This window comes from Astatotilapia calliptera, chromosome 8, assembly GCF_900246225.1.
Source record: "Astatotilapia calliptera chromosome 8, fAstCal1.2, whole genome shotgun sequence".
In the NCBI taxonomy this organism is placed as follows: domain Eukaryota; kingdom Metazoa; phylum Chordata; class Actinopteri; order Cichliformes; family Cichlidae; genus Astatotilapia; species Astatotilapia calliptera.
The window spans coordinates 5,466,777-5,490,656 of record NC_039309.1 but is presented as its reverse complement, the minus strand read 5'-3'; the positions used below and the strand labels follow the sequence as shown (position 1 = coordinate 5,490,656).

Genomic DNA, 23,880 nt, shown 5'->3' with positions numbered 1-23,880 from the left:
GATGAGGCATCCTGAGGGAGAAAAAAGTAGAGAGAGAGAGAGAGAAAAATATATCTACCTTAGGGAAGAACCTCAGAGAGAGGGAGGGAAGGAGAGGACGGGTAGGAGCGTGTGTGCATGTGTGTAAGAGACACTTATTCTCTTAACTACTAGGAGACAGACACACTTTCCTGGCCCGACTCAAAGAAGGGGGGAAAAGAGGAGGAAGATTTTTTTTTTTTTTGCTTCAATATCATTTTAATTTTCCCCTCATTCAACAATCAAGCTGCCCTAAAGCTTCTCTTCCTGGAAACTCTTCTTCATTGCCTACTGGAAGTTCTATGTATTGATCTACTTACCCTCTCACACACTACAAGGCTTACCTCATGGATTTGTATCTGATTGGATATTTGATGTGTGTGTGGTTGTCCAGCTCACGGGTGCTTGGAGGCTATCCCATCTGGTGGTGAGTACGAATCCACAGTTTCAGCATCAGACCCTATAGCTGCATAAAGAGAGAGAGACTTTTTTTGGTCAAATGATCATTTCTGAGAGGGCAGAATGTGCACTTTCAGTAGACTGCGTGGAAAAATGTTCTCCAGCCCAGTCCAAAGAATCTTAACCTCAAATACTAGTGTAACGGAAAAGGCTTGCCGTTCTTTTCCCCTGCACATTCAGGTCTATTTATCACGTTGGAGTATGTTATGATGCAAAAAAGGGTGAATTTTTAGTTTAAATCATTCAAACGTGGGTGTCTTCTTTTAATTTAAGGGGGATAAAATACTTCAGCGAGTGGTCACCATGCTGATGTCAACAGCAAAAGATGGACTTCGGAGTATTTGCACATAACAGTTAAAGTCATTCATAAATACATAAATTGCGTCTTTCACTCAGGGACAATGACAGGACTGATGCTGCGCATGAAAACTCAACAAAGCCTCAAAAAACAGCCCCCCCTATTTATAAACCATAATTAATTTCTTTTCTGAAATACAACCATGTAATTTTAGGAGTGCCTTAGGAAGTACAACAATAATGGCTTATAAGATCATCGTCATTTTGGTTTTGTTTGTTATTGTGCGTCACTGTTCTACATTCAGGCCGTCGGCCCCCCCAAAAAAACCTGCCGTGAAGTGGATCTAAAAGATTTTTGGGACTGACAAAGTCCCGTACAATTAAAAAAGAAAATATTACAAATTTGCGGTTTACCACGGGGCACAGGCTGCGCTTAAATCGGTACATTTTGGACATTTTACTTCAATTGCAATACAATTCACCCCCACCACTACGGATTTGTGAGGAGACAATATGTTTAGGTGCCGCAGGGTTTTACTCTTTGTTAAATTATCCCAGATCGCTTTTGGCACCAGCAACTGAAATTTAGAGGTTTATCTCATTACAGATTCAGCGACATGCAGCTGACCTCATAGCTCCTGGTCTTCTTTTGTAACATAAAGCTTCTATTTTGGAGATATTTGTGTAGGCGTATGACAAAGCTCTTTTGGCACCCGACACAATACTTGTCAGAGCTACTGCACTTTAGTAGCCCAACTAGCATGTGGTCCCACCGTGGTGCTGTCCAAACCGCGAGCATCTTCTGGTTTCATTTACAGAGCAGGCAGCTGCCAAGCACACAGGCCACAGGGCTGAAGTGTTAATGGCAAAGAGGACTTTACACCCACTCCTGGATTCAGCAAGAACCCTAAGACAACAGTGACAAAGAGCTCGGGATTCTCTCTGTGTGAATTACCTGCAGCTGTTCTGTTCAAGGAGCTTACATGACACTGGTGTAATGTTTGAACCTTAACAGTGCGCGCTACCTTTGATTTGGGTAACAAATTCTGAAGTGTAGGCTAGGGTAGATGTTACTGGAGGCGAAGTTGAGATGAAACAGGTAGCTTCAGGTGACCGGGCAGGTGCTGAGGAACGGGACCCGTCAGTGGCACCATCCCCACGGTATAGAGTATGTCCAAAGGGTGACAAAATGAGCTGGTGCATCAAAAACAAGAGGGTGCCGAGTTTCAGCAAGGGCCCAGGCAGCCTCTTCCTCGCTTCTGTCTCAGGGGCGATGACTTGGCCATAAATTCTCCAGCCAAGGTGGGACGGGTTTGAGTGGAAGAGGAGTTTTTGACTGCTTTATGCCTGGCAGCCGTGCTTTTTTACAAGATGGGGTGTTGAAAACAAAACAGAGCATAAATAACTCGAGTGATATGCAGATATGCGTGGACGAGGATGAGGTGTGGTGGAGAGAAAAGCCATAGCAAACTAATGAGGAGGGTTTGGAGAGACAGAGCAGTAAACTGCCTTCTTGAAATGCAAGAATGTTGGAAAAACAGCGAGTTTGTACATCAGGTTTTGAGAGAAGTCATAAAAGCTCGAAGCTTAGATGTGACCTCACATAATCCACAGGTTCCACAGCGTTTCTATCCAGTTATCTGACAACACCATGCTCTCTGTGTGGTGAAGGAAAAATGAAATAAAGATCTTATTATTAGACTTACTGCCGCGGTTTGTTTTCACCTTTTAACCCAAGAACGATGACATAATATGTTTCTCTTATTAAACGCCAGCTTTGTTAATACTCCTAATCGTAAGTTAGTGTGGCGTAGGATCTCATCTATTTTCAGAACAGCAGCCAGCAGTGTGTTTGTTTTCCTTGCATAAACAGTGATAGCTGTAAGTGAATGATGACAGCCACTCTCAGCGATGAATTACCTCAGCTGAACTGACTCCAGCCATCGAGCACCGGCAGTGATTATCGGTTTTAACTCGGCCACAAGATGTTTAAATCCAATAACTGCTGTTTTCCTGATCCTCTGTTATCATCACCGCTGCTAAATCCACATGAGAAAGCAGAGAAGTTGTACACCTCTTGTCAGTTTTGTCCGTGCTCTTTGTCATTAAAAGATTACTTTAAATTTACATAGCTGCTGTTATGAGAGGTGAAATCAAATAGAGAACAATGGCAAGGAGAAAGAAAGAGGGGAATGACAGAGAAAGAGATGAAGGAATGACGCAAGAGTCTGTTAAATGTTTTTGAAAATCGTCTTTAATGAGCAGTAAGTGCAACTGCGGGTGACCATTATTAGTTTAACTTCCATTTAGGTGAAGAATTATTGACACAATAAAGCAGAAAAAATAAATCTGCAACAGTGACACAAAAAACTAGCAAATTCCATTTCCTACAAGTGCCAGATAATACATTTAATGCCCTTTAATTAACATTTGGAGCTCGCTATGGATACATACAACTTCCTGGTTCAATCTGCATTACTTGTGGAAGTTTTGAAAACCACTGGGGCCTCAATAATATCTGTGGCATACCTCTCAAGATCTCCTTCCCGGTTCAACCTGAGCAGCTTAAATGGGGCTCTAGAGTCCATCTCCTGGTCTCAGGAATGTCATTATCTGGCTGTGACACCCCCCCGCAACTCCAAAACCCCTACCGCTGGCAAAGGGGGCCACTTAAATGATCCTTACTACGAGAAAATCCTCCCGTCTGCAAGTCTTGTTTGAAAAGATCAAGGATGTTTAGGTATTATTCTGCAGTTGAAGGTGAAGAAAAGAGCAGGAAAATCCATAAGAATGTAATTCATAAGAAACTTTCGGGTTCCATTATGAACGGCTGAAGGCTGCCATAGGGCCAGGGTCAAAGGCAATTTAGGGCTAAAGCTTAAGAGAAATGTCTCAGCAGAAATTGACGTCCACAGGGATACTGGGTACAAAACAATAATACATTTCTAAAAAAAAAAAAAAAAAAAAGTATGATTATGTAACAAATGTTAAGATTCCCTTTATCCTAAAACATCTGTAATATGACTAAATATGCATTGAAGGGACCCATTATGCTCACTTCCAGCTACGCAGAGTTATTCTTGGACGTACGCTGGGCCTCAGTGGAGCCTCATGGTTCACACACTGTCTTTTAAAAACAAGCCATTTAAGCCTATTTCCTTCTGATTGGCCGTCCCTCATAAGCAGAAGGTGTCACATGAGCATTAACGTTTCTGTTTTTTCTTGCAGCCAGCAATTTTTTTTTCTTCTAGCAGATGAAAAAAATTGTATGTTTGCAACCGTGTTTCAAAGATGAGGTTTTGAAACTGACTGAAAAATTTGACTTGATGAAACTTGATTCAGTCACTCACTAAAAGATTTGCTGCCCTTATTTTCTGATCCATTACTTTACTTCACCCAGCGCAACAAGACTGTGGGATGACACTATCAAGGCAAAACCGAGCAAGGTAAGAGGTTCAAAGGAGTGTGGAGTTTCAAAGCAGCGACGGCGAGTCCTAATCTTCTCCCACCACCAAAGGACATGGGATGTGCTCTTGTAGGAAATGACAAAGTCCCCCTGGTGCATGGCTATCAGCTGCTTTAAACCACAGGGCAGCACAGTTACTCAAAGGGAAAACAGCAACGGCCAGGGGCGAAGAGATCATTAGAGGACACGTGTGGAGGCGCACATGCACACATTATTTAAAGTCTTCATTACCTGGCTGATCTCACCTCTGTGGCTTGTTACAGAGGTCAATTATTAGTGGCAAGCAATTTCTTTGACAGACAGGGTCAGTGACAAAGATGTGCCGATCACACCTGTGCAGCCTGTGTTCAGTTAAAGCCCTCAGGTCACTGACCAGGTCAGCCGAACGCCTGGCAGATGCAGCGAGAAAAGGAGGAGGCTATCATTCAAAAATAGAAGGGGTCTCATTTCAAATAGAAGATCTTTTTAATTTGCAACCACAAAATTTAAAAATTTCTCCAAACAACAACAACAAAAGATCGAGTAAATCACGCAGGAATGTTTCATTGAAAGATTTTCAGAACCAAAAGCTTTCTGTTTTCCTTTTGTTGCCAGAATTTTACTAATCAGTCACATTTGAACATTCTCTGGTTGCATGCAGATACACAGCAAAAAAACCATCTGATATTTTCTGACAATAATTCAGTTTATTATTAGTATTTTTTATTATATTTTTTTTATTTGCTATTAAGATTTTCTGACCACAACAACAGCCCTGAAAAATTAAACACTGCCAGAGAGGTTAAGCCACCAGACCAGCCAATGAGTTGCCAGACTGACACACGTGTAGAGGAGAGAAAAGTTGCATAAAGATTGCATGGTCTTGCAACAGCAGGTCCAAAGAAATGGGCAGTGTCTCAGACTGCAGCAGCAGCTCTGAGTGAAGTGTGTGTGAACCGGCGGGCTTTCTTAACCGTGTTTTATTTAATTAAAGCCATTAATTTTTTAAAATTACTTTTAAAGACAATTTGTGGTGTCTGAAATGACCACAATGAAATTCCTGAAATACAGTAAGAGATTTGCAACAGTTCAGTGTGAGTTATGATTTGCATGAGATGCATTGCCGCTGACAATTCGAGCAGGAGTGCCAACAAGCTGCCTTTCATGAAGAGAAGCTGGGGACAATGCGCTGTTTGAGTTGCGGTTCATTCAAACACTCCCTCAGGACTCAAATAAGCTCTGTCCTCTCAAGACAACAGCTCAGACTCTGTTGTGTCCACCTACCAGCAGAGAAAGATGCCAAGTTCCCGCTCTGACATTCATTTATCAGTGCCTTATACTCCCCAGAGCACTTCAGTGCAGAGCTATTGCTGCTCTCATTCTCTTCCTGACAGGGAGGTTCACAAGTTTACACCATGTTCAGTTTCCCTCTGCACGTCTCCATACTTGTGACTGCAGGGGCTCCTTGTCCTAACTCCGCATGCTCCGCAGCAGTCTGCAGAGAGAACTTGGAGAGGAGGGGAGGCAGAAGGAGGTAGAAAGACAGAACAGGTTTGAACATTTTTCAGGGGTCCTGTCATTTTTTATCTGATCAGCCAGGAGCTGTTGGACTACAAATCAAAAGTGTGCCGAAGAAAAAGAGAAGACAACAAAACACAGATAGCAGCTTTGCATTCCAGCCTCCACCAGGAAAAGTCCCATCCTCGGGCAAAGCCGGCAACTTTCCTTGGCCCACTTACTCTCTTTCGAGTGTCTTTATCTCTCTGTGGATTCTGTCGGGGGGATTCATAGATGAGATACCGACGGCAGTGTTTTTGGCGCACGGTGCCGCCTGCTTTTGCTACGGCCTCGTTTAGCAATGTGACATCCTCCAGGCAAATCTCCCAAGCTGAGCCGCAGCATCAACATATAGCGGCAGATTAGAGTTTAATGCAAACAACAGTCTTGCAGTTTGTTACTGCAGAGGAGCGTCGCTCTCACAGAAGAAGTGACACAACACACATGGGACTCAATGCTTCAGGCACAGACCCAGCATACGCTAACAAAACAACTATAATATCTATAAAGTTCCTCTATGCGAAATAAGTTAACTTATTCAGACACGGCTAAGAACAATTGGAACACATCAGGGCTGGTTTTAGAGTGAAATATTAGGGTGCACTGATAACAATAACAGGTGGATGTAGATGTAGCCCAAAAGCTGAGAAAGAGGACCAGAAAGCCATATGTTGCAACTCAAAGGCAGTGTTATGAACTCAGATGTTAAAGAAACATTTGATGGAGAAAAGCCACTGCAGCCCTGAACTGTACTAGCATGTCAGCGAGGTGCATATGAGAACAAATGTCTAACTTTCCAGCTCCCTAATATGAAGTCCATGTGAAATCAGCTTGCATTGACGTGCAAAAAGCATAGCTAATAATGTGGGACATCCACTGGTAGAGAGTGGGTGTCTTCTGCTACATACTGCACCCTTTTTTCTGGCCTAATCCTCAACCGTAACTCATACCCACCATAAAAGCAACGTGGTTAGGGAAATGTTTCCTCGAGCTGAGCGTTTTTGCCCTCAACATGTTGGTGTTTTGAGACCAAATGTGAAAAGCAGGGGTGGATCTGAGCGTGAAATAGAAGCATCACACGCTCACTGGCTAATGACGAGTAATTTACAATATGTTACCCAGTGAGCATGATCGTTCCTTTCTGTCTCCAACAATGACAATGATTTGCAAAATAAACTTCATGTTGTCTTTGATATACCCTCAAGTTAGCGATGGAGCCCATAAAGTGAAGAGGAAAATCTTTACTGAGGTCACGGAGAAAGGGCACTGAGGGCAGCTTTCCCATAGACTTATGTAGTCTTTGACAACCAAAGGAGTCGCCTCCTGCTGGCCATTAAAAGGAATGCAATTGACTCACAGTAGCAACATCCATCTTTTATGCTATCTAGGCATAAGCCAAACAGAACTTTACTGGAACCGTGAACACAAAAGAAGCAAATTATATAAAAGATATACCAGCAATAGTCTCCTAATATTGTCTTAAGATTAAGGGTTCGAGTGTTAAATTCGGATCTGCCTACTATAGAGATCTCATGAAGACAGGAGGAATGTTCCCACACCACTCCACTATCCAATGATTGTGTGTAGTTTTGTTAGACATGCTAACTTTACATATGGATTTTAAACTGGACCTTTATTTTTGGTTATTTTCTAACTGATGGCTTAGGATGTTTGTTCTATTTGGACGTTACCATTTAACCTCACTACACCTAACACATTGTATTGGTTTGACGTCTGGTAATTGGGGGTTAGTAAACAGCCTCTAGGTGCATTCAGATCACCTTCAGGTGTTAATTGTGCCTTACATATTAATGGACACCGATAAAGCAAGAGGAAAAGATATATTTTAAGACAACAAATAGTCCCATAAACCAGTGGTTATTACTGGCCTGGGTACCTATTATCAATTCTCACTAAGAGCACAAATATTGGATTTCTATAGATTCTAATAAAGTTTGAAGAAAGCATCAGATCTGTTTGTAAATGACAAATCTTTCATCTGTAGCATCTTTAGTATACCACTGTTGTAGGTATACTAAAGATTTGCATATTGCACTTTCCTAGTTTACTGCCCAAGAGGAGAACAATTTGATTAGTTGGAATAATTTACAGAGTCAAACATAAAAACTCAAACATACTTGCAGGCCTCTATAATTAAAGAAGACAAATGCACCATTAGTTCTACCTGCTCTCTGACATCTTACACGACATTTACAAATATGTTTAATGCAAATTTAGCATTTCATCTGTTGCCATGTACTGTAAATAAAGATTGTGTTGGAATTAGAAACCAATAAAATCATTACCAGCATATATACAAGCACAGCCACGGTTAGCATACTAACTAACTAGACTTACAAACTATAGCTGCAATTGTTACTTTCCACATTTTACAAGCAAAACATATAATAAACATAAAATACACTAGCCTGTAATCATCAATCAGCTTTAAACATTGATCAACAATGTAAAATTACAACATGCTTGGGTCATTGTACTTCTAGTACTAATCAGTTAAAGTTTTAGTTTTTCAGCTTTAGCAAAACAGCAAAATGTGACTGAGCGTGTAGTTAACTAGCACACCAACAATAGGCCAACACATGGTAGAGATCGCTAAGAAAACCCAACTTGTTGTTAAAATAACGCTTCACTGTGGCTATAAGCCAAAAGCAGAACAATTAAAGGTGTAGTATACGATACTGTAATGCTTTTACTTTAAAAGTAGGATGACTATACACAGAGCTATCTGTTAGCTTAAAGCTAAAAACATACAAGCTAGATGAAACAGCTTGGTTAATTTCCTCTGTTCAGGTTGTGTCAAATAGTTATAATTAATAAATATAAGTACAAAAAAGAGTTTTTTCTTCAGTATGCTTCTAGTCAAGACAAAGCACATCTTTTTACACCATATGTAAATAAATAAATAATAAAAATAAATAAACAATTTTGCTTAATTACTGAGAAACACAAAATCTGGGATTAGCTCTTCCTGACAAATTTACAGAAAATATTTAAAACACAATAAACAAACATACAGATTAATATGAGTGACACTATTATTGCTGAGTGATAACATTAGTAGCCCTGATGTTAACATAATGAACACAAAGAATAATATTTTGATGATTACACAAAGTGACAGTGTAGCAATCTGTGCCAAATTTGACAGATAAACTTCAATAGTTATGAAATTTGAATTTCAGCTCTTCTGTACGACCTCTGTTGGTGCATGCTCTTGTAAAGTCATGCTGTCTTTTACTGTCTAGAATTATCACACCAATGTAACAAGTCTTCAAACAGCGTAAGGTGCCCGCGGCAGATTTGTCCACACTAATCTGTAAATTTGTGTATTTCAACACTGGTAAAGTCTGACAAGCCATTTTGAAGTCACATTTGATTACACCTTCATATCCCTGTGGGCACTCACCTATAATGACCCTCTATTTGCTTAACGAGGCAAACAGGCTGGAGAGCAACACTCCCGAGCTGCTTAGATTTGTGCTTATCGGCCCTGGTCATGAACTTCTGTGGACACATCGTGCTAACGGCAATGAGGTCAAATGTCATGTTGTTTTCAACAAGTTCAGAAGGTCACCTGGTACGTTTCGTGTCCCTGGATATAGGCAGCTGTCACACACTGAACCCTGTAACGCAGACCTCCCACGACACAGCACATGAGTCGACTCTTCTATTCAGGTTGAGCTTGCTCAGAAACAAAACAAGAACTAAAATGTGCAATAAAGACATGCCTTGCACCTAAATTTCCTCCCCAAGCAGCAGAGACTGCAGTAGTGACTTTATTGCACTGGGAGTGGCTGAGCCAAAAGTTTTTGTTGACAGTGTTATAGTCTTGATTGCGTGAATTCCCATTTCTCAGCAAGGTGTGTGGTGGAATCCCTTTGTTTCCTTTGCTTCATTTCTGTGGTTTCCAGTGGCCCATCATACTTTCACATCAGTCCGGTTTAGATACTGAGAAAACCCCCAACCAAGCTGTAAACCCCCAGGCCAGAAGAGGCCCCACACGGATGTGCCCGGGCATGCACCTGCCAAGCCCTGCCGTTTGCTGCTGCTCTTCTGCTCGTCTCATCCCCTGCAGCAGATTCCCCCGGCATTCTGCCTCTCTGGAGGTCTCTGCGTCTGCTGCTCCCTCACTCGGTTGAGACACGTTGCGCGTAGCTTCCGAGAAGTGAGGCAAAGCAGGCAGGATCAGCAGTGCACACATGCGGTCTCTGTGCATGCATCTTCGTGTGTGTCTGTTTGCACAATGAGTCTTGTAACTCTCATTAACACCTAGCCAATAACGTATCCCTTTCATCTTATCTATCCATAAGGATCAAGCGAGGCACATGCTTTGCAAACAAAGACAAATAGCCTGGCAGATCCACAGCCTATTGTTTAAACACGCTATGTCCACCACAAAGTCCCATGTGGTTAGCTAATTGATTCCATCAGAAATCCTGCCCACCACAGCAAACAGATTCATCCTTTTGAATGGCACAGTGGTCTGATTCATAAATATCTGACTTGAGCAAGAGAGATTTGTCTTTGAGGTAGCTCATTGATGTTGTTGGGGAGCATGTGACACCAGCATTCATCTAGTGGCTCATCATCCTCTCTGGTCTATCCCATGACTGAGAGATTAATGGGCAGCAACCCATCTAGCAGACAGTGTAATTAAGGTCCTTAGTCACTCAGTCACCAGACGGAGTGAAGTCAGCAACACTTGAACTCTGATGTTGGTGGGATTGGGACTGGCAGATGAGATAATGTGGCTACATTCGCTTGGGTAAACTCAAGACAAGAACATGAATGGAGATTGATGAGCACTATCAAATTACTAGCTCCGCATGGGAACATGAAATCGGAGAAAATGGCATGTTAACTTTGAGTTATTAATAGACAGCAAGCGTATTTTTCCTTGTGCGTAGCAGCATTCGATAATTTTTGAGTATCAGATCAAGTTTTGTTATGAGCTTCCACGTGAAACATAAGAATTGTTTATTGTGTATCTGTGTCAGTCACAAACCTCACAGCAGCAACACAATTGGCTCAGCTGATTATGGGATGATCAAATTACATTAGGTCGTCTGTAAAAGCAAAACAGTTTCATGTGCCAGAATGCTACCTCCGCTAGTAACTCTTAATACCTGGCAAAATATTAATCTAAGGCTACCAATGCTTAGATGAAAAACAGTATAAAGAAGGAAGATGTGGGTGCAGGGGGTTTGGTGGGAGCGTCATGTAGAAGTGCACATGAGTATCTAAGAGCCGATTTTTTTTTCTTCCCAACTTCAATGGCTTCACTTGTGTGTTCGGGTGGGGCACTGCACTGCACTCATCTGTCAGAGTCAGTGCCTGCTATGATTGGGTTGCGCCCTGCGGGTGTCCTGAGGTCATCCCGAGTGGCGCTCTGATCTGATCGGCATCAATTGTTCCCGCGTGATCCTCTAAGGGCCTCCAGCGCCACGTTGTCCAGTCAGACTCGCTAAGTGCTGCAGAGTCTGCAGACTCCTGTGAACTGCCAGCACATCTTTACACCTCTTACCCTGTACACACTCAAATCACATGCATACATTGCAAAACAATTAGCAGCTGGGCAAGCTTGTATTCAAACACATATTTTTCATGGGGTGATAAAGGCTATGCATAGAAATAAATAAACAAGAAATATAAATCTGGCATCTAAGAGAGCTTCTGGAAGAAAATTTTGTTTGAGCTTGTCAACATGAAAAGCGTGTTAAAACATGGGCATGACACACACGTCTTCTCTCTGTCTTTTATTTCAAGAGAAATAGAAAGCAATTAAAATTAATTACCTGAGTGAAACTATAATGGTTTCTGGCAACACATGCTGAGCTCGACTGTTTGGCAGTGATTAATCCCTGCTTAGACACATCTGCACGAGTCCTCTGGTGAGGCGCATCGCCTCAGACGTGCCATCTTCATGCATCATCATCAGTGTTCTTAACACATCACCTCCAGAGGACAACCGCAAATTAATGACGGTACTGCAAGGGCAGGTGTTTTCATATATTCAAAATCACACGAGGGGGCTTTTCCCCAAACTAAACAGACAGGTTCTTGTGTGTGTTATCAGTTAGATCAGCAGATCTGTGCAAGCTAACAAGTGGAAACACTTTGAGAAGTCAGTACTAATAGCTTGTATCCCTGCCCTGAAGTGGGCTTATTAGCCTCCTCTCTCTGGTGAGAAAAAAGGAAGCAAAATAAAGAGGAGCTCTTAGTATAAACAATATAAATCAATAAAACACTCAGGTATGAATCATTGTACTCTCTCAGGGCTACATTTATAGTGTAATGGGAGATTAATGAATACAGAAGCAGTCTCCACTCACAGAGCAGGTTGCCTTTCAGTGAGGCCTCCCTGGCAGGTTACCACTCTTGCTATTGTGGAACTGAGTTCACAGAGGGCACAGAAGATGTGAGGGAAGCACAGGGAAGGGCTTTTGAAAGAATACCAAACTAATGTGAGAAATGTACAGGTTAGTTTTATTTATTTTTTGCTTATAAAACCTACAATAAAAATGTCAAAGTTCCTAAAAGTCAGATAGCAGTACCAAATTTGTTCAATGGGTACAATTATTTAGGCACTTTTGCTGAATATGTCTTGAGGTTTGATGCAAATCCTCAGGAAAAAATAATAAATAAGTGTTTTTTGCACTTGTGTGTTTAACACAGAGGTGCTGATCTCACTTAACGATGCTTTCCCTCTCTCTGTGACACAGGTCCCTGGCACTGGGGCAGCAGTACTCATCTTTGGGCTCCCAACCAATCCTGTGTGGCTCTATCCCCGGCCTCGTACCGAAACAGCTGCGTTTCTGTCGCAACTACATTGAGATTATGCCCAGTGTCGCTGAAGGAGTCAAGCTGGGGATCCAAGAGTGCCAGCACCAGTTTAGGGGTCGCCGATGGAACTGCACCACCATCAAGGACAACCTGGCCATTTTCGGCCCTGTTCTAGATAAAGGTAGGACTTTTTTTTAGGTTGCTATATCTTTCATGCTGATTTTTGTACTGACATACAGGCTTACTGAGTAAAAAAAATGATCTAGAGGGATCTAAATAATCTCTTCCAAACAACACCCAACTTTAAAATGCAGTCTTTGAAGGTAAGGCTACTGCAAGCTGTTACAAAACTGGTGTTTAACACTTTCCACCCTAAGGCTCAGCACTGCCTGAGCTGCCTGGGCTTTTGCTGACAAACGACTAACTAGGGCAATTACAATAATATCCACCTTTCCTGGCTGCACTGAGAAATGAGTGCAGGTACAAGCACTGACACATTAGTCATCTTTATCTTCTATATTGCATTTATCTTCAAACTCATGGGCTTTTTTTTTTGGTTTTTCCCAACCTTGTTTACACACTCGTACATGAAAGAAGGTCAGTGCGGTAAATCTCTCAACAAAACCTGACAGCTGATGTACTGGAGGCATCCATCAGGTGCTGTACACGCAGAATGCTAAGTGTAAACTATCCCTACACTTATCTGCGTCAATTAGGCAGTCCCACCAGACCTGACAGTGGGAAACAAGGCACACAGGTGTCCTGCTTAAGGCCTTCCAGTCCCTAATTATAAAGGCAGACGTTTGTGTGTTGCGTGTGAGGTTGCTGATTGGAAATGAATTAGCCTGTGTGTCAGAGGCGAAGGAATCTGGGCAGAAATGGGCAGTGTGAGCAGTCCAAGCTCCTCAGTCAAATAAAAGGGAGAGGGGAGGCCAAATGAGATTACAGGCAATAGAAAAGGGCCGGGGGGCTCCGCTCAACCCCTACTGTGCATGAAGGCCAGTGCGCGCCTCACACAGTCCAGCTCCCACGGACACCCCATTCACACGCCCTTTTGACTCTGTCATGAAAACAGGCTGAAAGGGGATCTCTCCCAACCTAGCCCGAGTGTGCACAGTGGGATAGGGAAGGATAGGATGGAGGGAAGGAGGTAAGGATGTAAGGATGAAGAGTGTGCCACTTTGGGAGTGATTAATGGAGAAGCTCATGCTAGGGAAGCAAGAGCTACCAACCAGTACCCTGGCCACCTTAAGCTGTGGGTTGGCTGCCGTGGTGCTGTTGGTGGATGCCTGGAGGAAGTGGGGGGTTGAGGTGCTGCAGTGGGTGGTGGTGTATGGGATTTTGGATCAGGGTGTTGGCGGAGGGGTGGCTGGTGGGAGAGGAGGGGGACTTGGGGAGTTTAGGGAATGCCAGCTCCGGGCAGAGCTGGGCTGTGGGGGCGTGAGTCGCTGGACCCTTTGTGTGGATAATACGGTGTGACACAAGGGAAACAAAGGCGGATTGATGGGCCCAGCAGGTAGCAGGAGCAGCGCTAGCCTTGGCTAACAGCCAGAGCTCCAGGGGCCCGGGGCTCACAGGCCCCTGTTTTGGAGGGCCCACTTAGGCTTGCCAGGGCAAGTAGGGATGCCCAACATGAGGACAGTATGTCATCCAGTGTCGTTCATTGGACATTTAGATGAAAACCTCTTTTCATTAGGGATAAACAATAAACATGAAATGTGTAGACAAACAGTTTCTTATTGTTTCAGTTTTACAAAAGATATCAAAAATAATTAACAAACATAGTTTTGATTAACGTTATTTCACTGTCTGTATTTCTCAAGATTTTCTCAAAAGCAGCCAACATAAAAAAAGGGTTTTGGTTTTGGGACACTGACTGCAGTCAAATTGTGGGTGGGGAAAATATGGCTAGCTTCCAGACAAACATTTGTAAACTTTGTCTGTGGCTTGTTAAGTGGTCTCATTGAGTTTTTGGCAGTGGATCCATCAAAGAATTTCTAGCTCTAGTTGCCAGTGTGGTCAGCAAAATAGGAGCTTAATTCTCCAGTCGTGTTCATACAAATTTCAAAACTCAAGTTGTGCAATTCCATAGATCAGATATTCCAGCTGTTGAAAGCCTGAAGGTCTGTTCTGTATAACTATCATAGAGGGGAAAAAGCTGGGATGCTAGGTAAAATGTAAATAAAAATGTTGCACAATGATTTCTAATTCTATTGATTAATGGTGTTAAAGCAATATGGTTCAGATTTTTTAAGAGAGAAATCTCTATTTTGGATCCAAAACTAGAAACATGCTTAAAAAAAAGGTGGGACAAGGACTATAAAATACTATAACGATTCTAATAACCCAGAGGCAACATTGGAAATGTTCCTGATGTTGCCAACTTGTTTGTGCCTGAGTTCATTTAAGATTTATGCAAACTAGAAAACTGTCCCCGTGTTCGGGCCATCAGAAATGTTTTATTCCTTTTGAAAATTATGGGAAAATCATGGCCTCCAGGGTAAAGTGAAGAACATCCAACATTATTAGTACACAGTTCAAAGGTTAGCATCCATAATGATGCAGTGAGGCGTCGGTGCACATAGAATAGGTAGCTTGGAGATCTGTAAGGGCACCATTAATGCTGAATACAGGTGCTTCTGTTCAGCCAACACTTGGGGAACACCCTTTTTAGCACTTTCTGGGGATATTGCAGCATCATAGCTCCACAGTAAGAGAGTCTTGGTGCAGGGAGAAATCATTTGGTGTCATATGAAATGGCAACTGAGCAGAACTGTCTTACCGCATCTTATATCAGTTGCACAGAAGTAGCTGTAAGTAATCTGGGCGCTACCTATAAACAATATATACGCGGCGTTTTTTCCTGAATAGTTTTGCCAGGATTACTGTCTAAGGACAGCGCTAGCAAGAAGAAAAAACAGCCCGTTCGTGTTGGTGGAAAAATGTACCATGTTGACCAATAAAAAAAATGATATGACAACATGACATTTGGTTGTTTAGGAAGAGGGGGAAGTTTTAGGAGTGAGCGAGTTTTGAGATGTGAGAGATTTGTGACGTTTAGCATGTTTGGAGTGTGTAGTTAATGTGTTGTCTTGTGTAGTTAGCGTGTAGTGTTGTGGATAGTTTTGTGTTGTGTGTCAGAACAATGAGGCGACTGCTGTCTCCAGGTAGAAACAGGAGTGATACACCTGCTGCTGTCAGACCTGCAGGTATCAGGCTGTGATGTTCTCCTTTATAGTGGACAGAAATAATTTTTTTGGTGGCACAAATAATTTTTGTGGCATGTTATTGAGCAGAACAGCTGATTGTTCTGTAAATAGTTTGAAATGGTTATTTAAAAAAGGGGTAAGAGGTAAATAGCTGCAAATAACTTTGTTGTTTGCAAAACTTGTGAATATTTTAAAATTGACAATTTATATTTGCATTTAAAGTTATGAAATATGATTCATTAAATATGTTTGTGGTTGTTACAGTAAAAAATGTAACTTTTTCTACTCAGGTTTTATGTTTTTTGTCTGATTTTAGATCAATTGTGTTAATACAGTATGCCAAAATGAAAACATAACTGTAAATTCAGACACGTGAGGTTGTGCTGAAAACAATGATACCAAACAAGGCAAAGGAAATCGTTTTTAAAGGTGAAATGTAGAGTTCAAATCAAATAATTAATTACTTTTAGAATCTTGTAACTCAGTTACCTTTTTGAAGCAGTAACTAGTAACTACAATTAATTACTTTTTCAAATTAACTTGCCCAACACTGCTGGTATCAAACTTTAAAAAATGTCTTTTTATTTAAATGTAGGTTAAGCGCTCTGAAATCATTGGATCTGTTTGTGTTTTCATTTAACAAAGCCCCTCACCTTTTTTTGGAATCGAAGTCACAGTGTGTGTTTTTCTATATCTGGTGGAGTGTAATGGGTGAGCCACAGTAAGTGTGCTGTGATTGTGAAACAATGGTGTCTGGTTACATAATAAGCTGTTGTCTTCAAAGACAGCGTAACTCCATCCGTCAGAGTGAAGAAGAAACAGCCTGACACACTGCTAGGTTTCACCAGAAGGCCTTAGGCTGTAAACAGGAATGGGTGGGGGGTAACAACATTCCTGAAACACTATCCAGATGCAAAGCAGCACACCTCAGGGATGACAGGGGGTCACTTAGATCCCACTGAGCGTTAGACTACAATAGGCTGATGTCACTGCAGGGACTCTGCTGTTAGGTTCCTTGGTGGTTCTTCCACGTCACTGATGATGATCAGAACTGTGTAAACATAGTTAAACATTGTTTATATTATATTGTATATAGGAGATGTTAAGGAGTTCTTCTATAGGCTTCTTGCTTTATTACAGTGGCAAATACCTGTCCATTAATGTGCCTTCTCAAAGATGAAATGTTGTGTTAAAAGGTTAGCGCCTGAAGGTATCCCTTTCAATACATCTGTCTGGATGTTGGCAGTAGTAAAGATCACCTTGTCTACGTTTACCATAAGATTGACACACTTCCTTTCCTTCTCCTTTTCTCTGTCTTTCTGTCTGTCTTCGTCCGTCTCTTTCAGCAACCAGAGAGTCAGCATTCGTCCATGCTATAGCTTCAGCGGGCGTTGCATTTGCAGTGACACGCTCATGTGCCGAGGGCACGTCGACCATGTGTGGGTGCGACTCCCACCACAAGGGCCCTCCAGGGGAGGGCTGGAAGTGGGGTGGCTGCAGCGAGGATGCAGAGTTTGGGGTGCTGGTGTCCAGGGAGTTTGCGGACGCCAGAGAAAACCGTCCAGACGCTCGCTCAGCAATGAATCGGCACAACAACGAGGCGGGACGCACGGTAAACACATTTACTATTAGGAACCTGCAGAGCTGCACTGTTATTTTTCTACTTTTCACATGGAAAATAACATTAACCAGCCAAAAATATGTGGGTACTACAATATAATATCCATATGAAAACCTTTAAAACCACAGATATTAACCTGCTACTGTAAGAGCTCCCACTCATCTCAGAAGAGTTTGCCCCAGTTTTTAGAACCTGGCTTTCACCCAGTCACAACAACAAAGTAAGGTTTAACACTGACACTGCGGGAAAAGTTCAAAGTCGTTGCACAACTTAAACCCAAAGATCACTTGGAAATAAGAGTTAGAGAGCATAAAAAACAAAGATAGAACAGGTAATCAAAGTCAATGTTTCTTTTTTAAACTTTCAGTTCAATTAAGTTTATTTGTATCGTATAAAATCACAACAATATTTGCCTCAAGGTGCTTTAGATTGTAAGGTAAAGACCCTATGATAACATCGAGAAAAACCAAATATTCAGACGGAACCTCTATGAGCAAACACTTGGTAACAGTGGGAAGGAAAAACTCCCTTTATACAGGAAGAAACCTCAGACTCAAGAAAAAAATGACAAAATATCTCAAAAATAATGATTATTTATTATCTGAATATTTAGCTCAGTTTTAGTATTAGCTTACATGTTTTATGTGTTTTCAGACTAAATGTACTTGTCAGATGAAGCACTCTGATAAGCCATGTTAGTTAGTTACAATTATTGGTCAACGTTTAACCACGGTGATGTAAAAACAATGGACAAAAAGCTGAGTGAAACTATTACTATTTTGGATTACTGATTGCTCATGTGACAGGCATGATATAGGTACTTGACTTGTCCTCACAATCCCAAGTTTCCATCTGAAAACGAGCACTTGACTTTGAATGACTGGTTAATTACTGATCTAAGCAACATTCATCTACCCGCCATGCCCCCACACCTTGCCTTTCATGCCTTGCATCCCAATGAGAAATTCCCCGACAGTCAAATAACCCAAGTGAGCTGAGGGGGACAAAAAAGAAGCAAATCAGCTCAGTCTTAAAACATCACTGGCTGCTGTCACTGCTGGGAGAAAACAGGCTGCTCGCTGAGAGGCAAAACAGGGGGACCACACGGCAACAAGACAGCCCTTTGATGCGCACAGCAGCAGTCAGAGCGACCACAGGAGCTCACTGAACAGAGGTAATGTCAGAGGAGTCACCCGTCCTCTCCACCTGGCCCTCTCACGCTTCGTTATTTAGCCCCGAGGGCCTTGGATTTGATGTTGGCATGACAAGCTCACGGTGTGATGTCACTGGTCCACTTTTCTCCCCTCTACTCACCCAGAGGTGCCACAGCCACCTGCCTTCCGCCCCAGCTGGGGGATTTCTGCAGCTAAATATAGCTGTTGAGCTAAAGCACAACACAATGAAAAACCGAAAACATAAAAACACGCCCCACGGGAGCATACTCACAACGTGAGCCAATAACTTCAGAGAGAATTAGCAGCGGCGCAGAGCCTCCATACTCCACAGCTGCATGACACTTCAATAAAGTGCAGCCACTGGCATATTGTTTTTCTTGGCCTGCTTTGCAAGGCTTTAGTGGTTTTGTTAGTCTGCATTACCGAATTCACTCTAAATCTCTGAGCATAAAGCTTTACCAGATCTTGTTCCGTTGTGGCAGCTTCCAAAACAGTTATCAAACTAAGACCAGCACATTTTACACTTCAGAGCAATGCGTTGCACAAAGAGAAAAAAAAATCATAACTTGTTTCTACCCAGAGGACAACAGCTGTAGTTAAAATCTCACCAACCTCACAGCTCCAACGTTCTGTCAAAAGAAGCGTACTTAAAGATTTATTGGCTAGGTGAGAATTTATTTTAATTTTTTGGAGCATACCGAACATATACAGACAAAAAGTGATCTGTGTGTTTAAGAAGCGCACTATCCTTTCATGCAGTGACTCAGGATTGTCAGTGAAATCTGTTCTGAATCCAGCTGGATGAGGCAGATTTTCTTTTCTGGGCAAGAGTCATGACGCTCAAGAGATGATGCTTTAGTGAGGAAAAGTGTTATTAGAAAAGCTTAAAAATCTTGGATGCATGCTGAGATGCCAAATATGTGGTTTTCACTTTATTTCAGTCACTATAGTCAAAAGAAGGTTGTCATTTCCATCTGCAGCAATTCATATTTGGACTTATGGTTCATTTCTGGGACTCCCAGCGCCTCCATGTGCAGCCAAGACAAAGAAAGTAGTGAGAAGACCTATTAAAAGGACAGAAGAGACACTGACAGCAGATATTACACAGATTATCAGAGAAACGGTATGAAAAGGAAGCACTGAGGTAGAGGAGGGTTACAAAGTGGCTTGCAGATGCACAATAGGTGGGCAAGTGTGAGTACAGCCTCGTGTTGCAATTAGGTGGCCTACCTAAACTAATATTAACCCTTTCAAGCCTGGGAAATAATCGCCAGGACATTTAAATGTGTTTCTTGAACTGTCGGACACATTTTTAAATAACGAATTAAATATAAATTTAAATATATGCGTTTTAATTTGTATAATATTTGCCACATCTAGCATTTTTTTGCAACATTTGAAAAAGGGAGAAAACATTTTCCCACGCACAGACTTTTATTCTGGTTTCTTTTCTCGTTCTCAGACTATCCTGGATCACATGCACCTGCGCTGCAAATGTCACGGCCTTTCTGGAAGCTGCGAGGTGAAGACGTGCTGGTGGGCGCAGCCGGACTTCCGCATGCTGGGCGACTACCTGAAGGACAAGTACGACAGCGCCTCAGAGATGGTGGTGGAGAAGCACCGCGAGTCTCGTGGCTGGGTGGAGACCCTGCGAGTCAAGTACGCCTTCTTCAAGCACCCCACTGAGCGCGACCTGGTGTACTACGAGGGCTCGCCCAATTTCTGCGAGCCCAACCCAGAGACGGGCTCCTTTGGGACGCGCGATCGTGTCTGCAACGTGTCGTCGCACGGCATTGAGGGCTGCGACCTGCTGTGCTGCGGACGCGGCCACAACACCCGGACTGAGAAACGCAAAGAGAAGTGTCACTGCATCTTCCACTGGTGCTGCTACGTCAGCTGTCAGGAGTGTGTGCGCGTCTACGACGTACACACGTGTAAGTGAGACAGACAAGCTGACTGCTGGACCTTCAACTCCCCACCTCCTGCATGACTTCCTTGATTCCCCCACCACACACACACACACACAAGCGCAGTCAAAAACATATTCATCCACACACATTCAAGCCCTAATGGGTAATGGCACATCAGTAATGGATACTTCTGTACCATTTTTTGTACAAACCATGCACAAGAATCTATCTTCCAAACCACTACCCCCATAACTACATAATATCTGAGCAGAATGTGTCCCGTGTTGACCTGATGGATAACTTGGTCCACTCTCACGGGAAGAAGCTAGAGTTGCCACTCTCCCCTCGTTCGTCCTCACCCTGCAGCATTGGGCCATGACTACCCCTCCCTTCCCCTTTGTCTTTATTTATTTCCCACCCTTCATGCCAACACAGCGTTTTCGGCATGTACAGTAACACTTTTACATGTGAGATTAATGCAGTAAAAAAAAACAAAAAAACAAAAACAGTGACTCTCCTTGCTTTTGAGTAAAAAGCATCTTCTAACTAACACCTCACTTCTCCAGCCAGTCTGGTTGGTTTACCTTTTTGTTGTTGTTGTTGTTGCTGTTTTTTAACTTAACCAACCTCTCTACCCAATCACGTACTCTTAAGTAATACTGAACACGTCAGCAGCCCCAGGAAACCATCACTTTGTAACTACTGAACTGAACTGAGGCACTGGAAGTGCCGCAGTCCTGTCCTTTCTAAACTACTGAGCTGATCCCTTCCTTCCCTGCAGACTGACTACTGCGACAGTCAACTAGAAGACATGTGCTTCAGTCTGATTTTTTAATAAACCCACATTTCTGAAATATTACCACTGAGCTGGGGTTTGAGGTATGCAGGAGGAGGCATGCTCGTTCTGCTAACTAACAACCCGTGCATATGTATTTATGTGCACTATTCATAACTCCAGGTGGTAAACATTTGAGCATTGTTTATGTGAGCAAATTCTTCTTGGTTGCAAGCTAGCAGTTCTTATGAATGACGGCGCTGTTACCACATTCACCCTGTAAATCGCTCATGGTTTCTACAAATGTCATGCAACTTCACCATTCAAACTTACGGAGTCTGGGGGTAAAAACTAACCACAGAAAAGTTCTGATTATATGTGTGAAGGTCACCTATTATGGCTGTGTCGTTATGAATTTGTGCATCAAACTTGAGTCCAGCTTATGTCCAATATTAACTCTGGTGTTTTGTTTTGTTTTGTTTTATTTTATATCACTTTCGGTGCAGAAAAACATTTTACTTCTTCTTTTACTTCTGGGAACAAAAGGGAAAGAAAACAAGGGGATATGTGACGACACGTGGAGACAACATGGGCTGAGAAAGATCTGATTGGCTGTCACATCCTTCCATCTGTGTTTTCAGTCAGCTGGACAGTTGAGGTTTTTACGGTTGATTTATGAACTCGTATTCTTGTCAGTACACCCCGAAACACTCCTGCCGTCATGTTTTGATTTTTAGAATATTGGGAAAAACAAATTACTGCCATTTAATCAAAAGAATGCTTTTCATAGACTTCAGTGTCAGCACATTGTAACTTGCAACAAAAGAAACCGGTTTAAAGACCACTAACAAAAATTGCTATGATTTGTGGGTGGATTGTAAAGACTGCCAATTCACGAAGTTTAAAAAAACATCTGATTCTGAGAACATGAAGCGTAGAACGGATGATTTATAAGGGATGCGTATGTGCGTGTGCATGACAAGCTACTACAGAAGAGCATGGATGGACCGACGGACAGCGAGCTGGCTCTTCACAATGGTGGAGCAAAGCAAGAGAGGTTTCACACAACATGTTCTGACAGTCCCACCTGCTTCCTATTAATTATATTCAAGAACAAACACACAAGTTACCCAGTAGTGTGTAGGCTGTCCTCTCTTTGGGACATAGCTTAGTGTTCACGTCATCTTCTACACAGCCCTCCCTACCTGGGCCTACCTTTCTGTGTTCAGTCCCCCCACCCTACCGAGACCCCCAAAGGCCCCTCATCTTTCCCCGCTATATCCAAAGTTTTGTACAAATGTTTTAAAGTTGAATAATTCCCTTTTTATTTTATAATCGTAAATGTTATGTTTTTATAAATATTATTTATTATACAATGTATATATCTGTATGACTGAACTAAGATTATATATTTGAAGAAGAAAACCTGTGTCATGTTTCTTTATGCTTGCAAAGGTACACTCAAACACACGCCTCACTTTTCTACATGAAGTTGAAATGCAGGCTGAAACAAAGGTCTGTTAGATACTCCGTCCTTTGATACAGCATTCACTTACTTAATTTGATTCCACTTAAAGGAGAATTTTAATTATACTTTATTATTATTACGGTACTGTAGAAAAGTCCTGTGAAAAAACAAACTCCTATCGAGTTTTTTTGTGTGACTGTATATAAAAGATGGGCTTCTCCACATGAAAGTCGCCCATTGGTTTATGAAGTTAGAGGGTTTTGGCTGTTGGTCATCTTGGTTGCTTTTGAAGAGGCCATATTTGGATGAGAGCAGAGAGTTATTATTAATGTGCTCCTTCACACTCTGCCTCTAAAAGACGACATTTGACCACCTCCCTTTATCTTTAATGACACCTCAGTATATATCAATAAAGATGCAGTTTGATGACCATTAAAACTAATTTCTGAGTTTTTGTAAGGATAGCTGCACAGGCAGGGACCAGCTAACTGCTGATATTCACCGAGTCAACTTTTTCTATAAGCAGGCCTAAAATACAACAGAGATCAGTCAGTTCAGAAAAGAGCTTTAAGTTATTCCTAGTAGGTGGTTGGTTATGGTTATGAGCTAAACAGTCAAATTTCCAAAGTCGGGAAGTCATTTGTTGGGTACTTTTGCATTGTAGTCTGAAAACAACATGTTTGTGACATGTTGCATCTTATTGTTTAATTTTTAAATGATACCAGATTACTTCTAATTATTAACTTTACCTGATCTGTGTCACTCCATATTGCGGAGCAAGTAGGAGCTACAGCCTAATGCTAAACGACAAATCCAATGCAATCTCTGTTAAGATATTCGTTGTGTGTACTCATGTTGTACATTGTTTAACTGCATTATGGTTACTGTGGTTTAACAGAGACAGTGTTTTAGTGCTCACCACAAGGAGGCACTGTTTCATTGTACGTTCCTAAAACGGAAGAAGAAGAGAAATAGATACGGCACCTATGAAGAAAAGTTTTGCCGCGTGTTAATGAGGAATAAAGTTCCCAAAATATTAAGGACATTTTTGCCTCCGTCATCATTTCCCTTCGAGTTGATCGCTGTCGATGCTGCAATACTCAACAGGTTATGGGCCCAGGGCCGACTCGAAGAAGAGTTTT

The 23,880-nt window shown here is 42.1% G+C and overlaps 1 protein-coding gene across 1 annotated transcript; it reads left to right on the top strand.

The window, feature by feature from the left end:
* wnt3 (wingless-type MMTV integration site family, member 3) lies at positions 1 to 22,597 on the top strand. The gene is made up of 4 exons (XM_026178085.1): positions 1 to 445; positions 12,520 to 12,761; positions 17,136 to 17,401; positions 20,048 to 22,597. The coding sequence occupies exons 1-4, from the start codon at positions 366 to 368 to the stop codon at positions 20,525 to 20,527; spliced, it is 1,068 nt and encodes a 355-aa protein (XP_026033870.1). The 5' UTR covers positions 1 to 365; the 3' UTR covers positions 20,528 to 22,597.
* Positions 22,598 to 23,880: the final 1,283 nt, after the last annotated feature.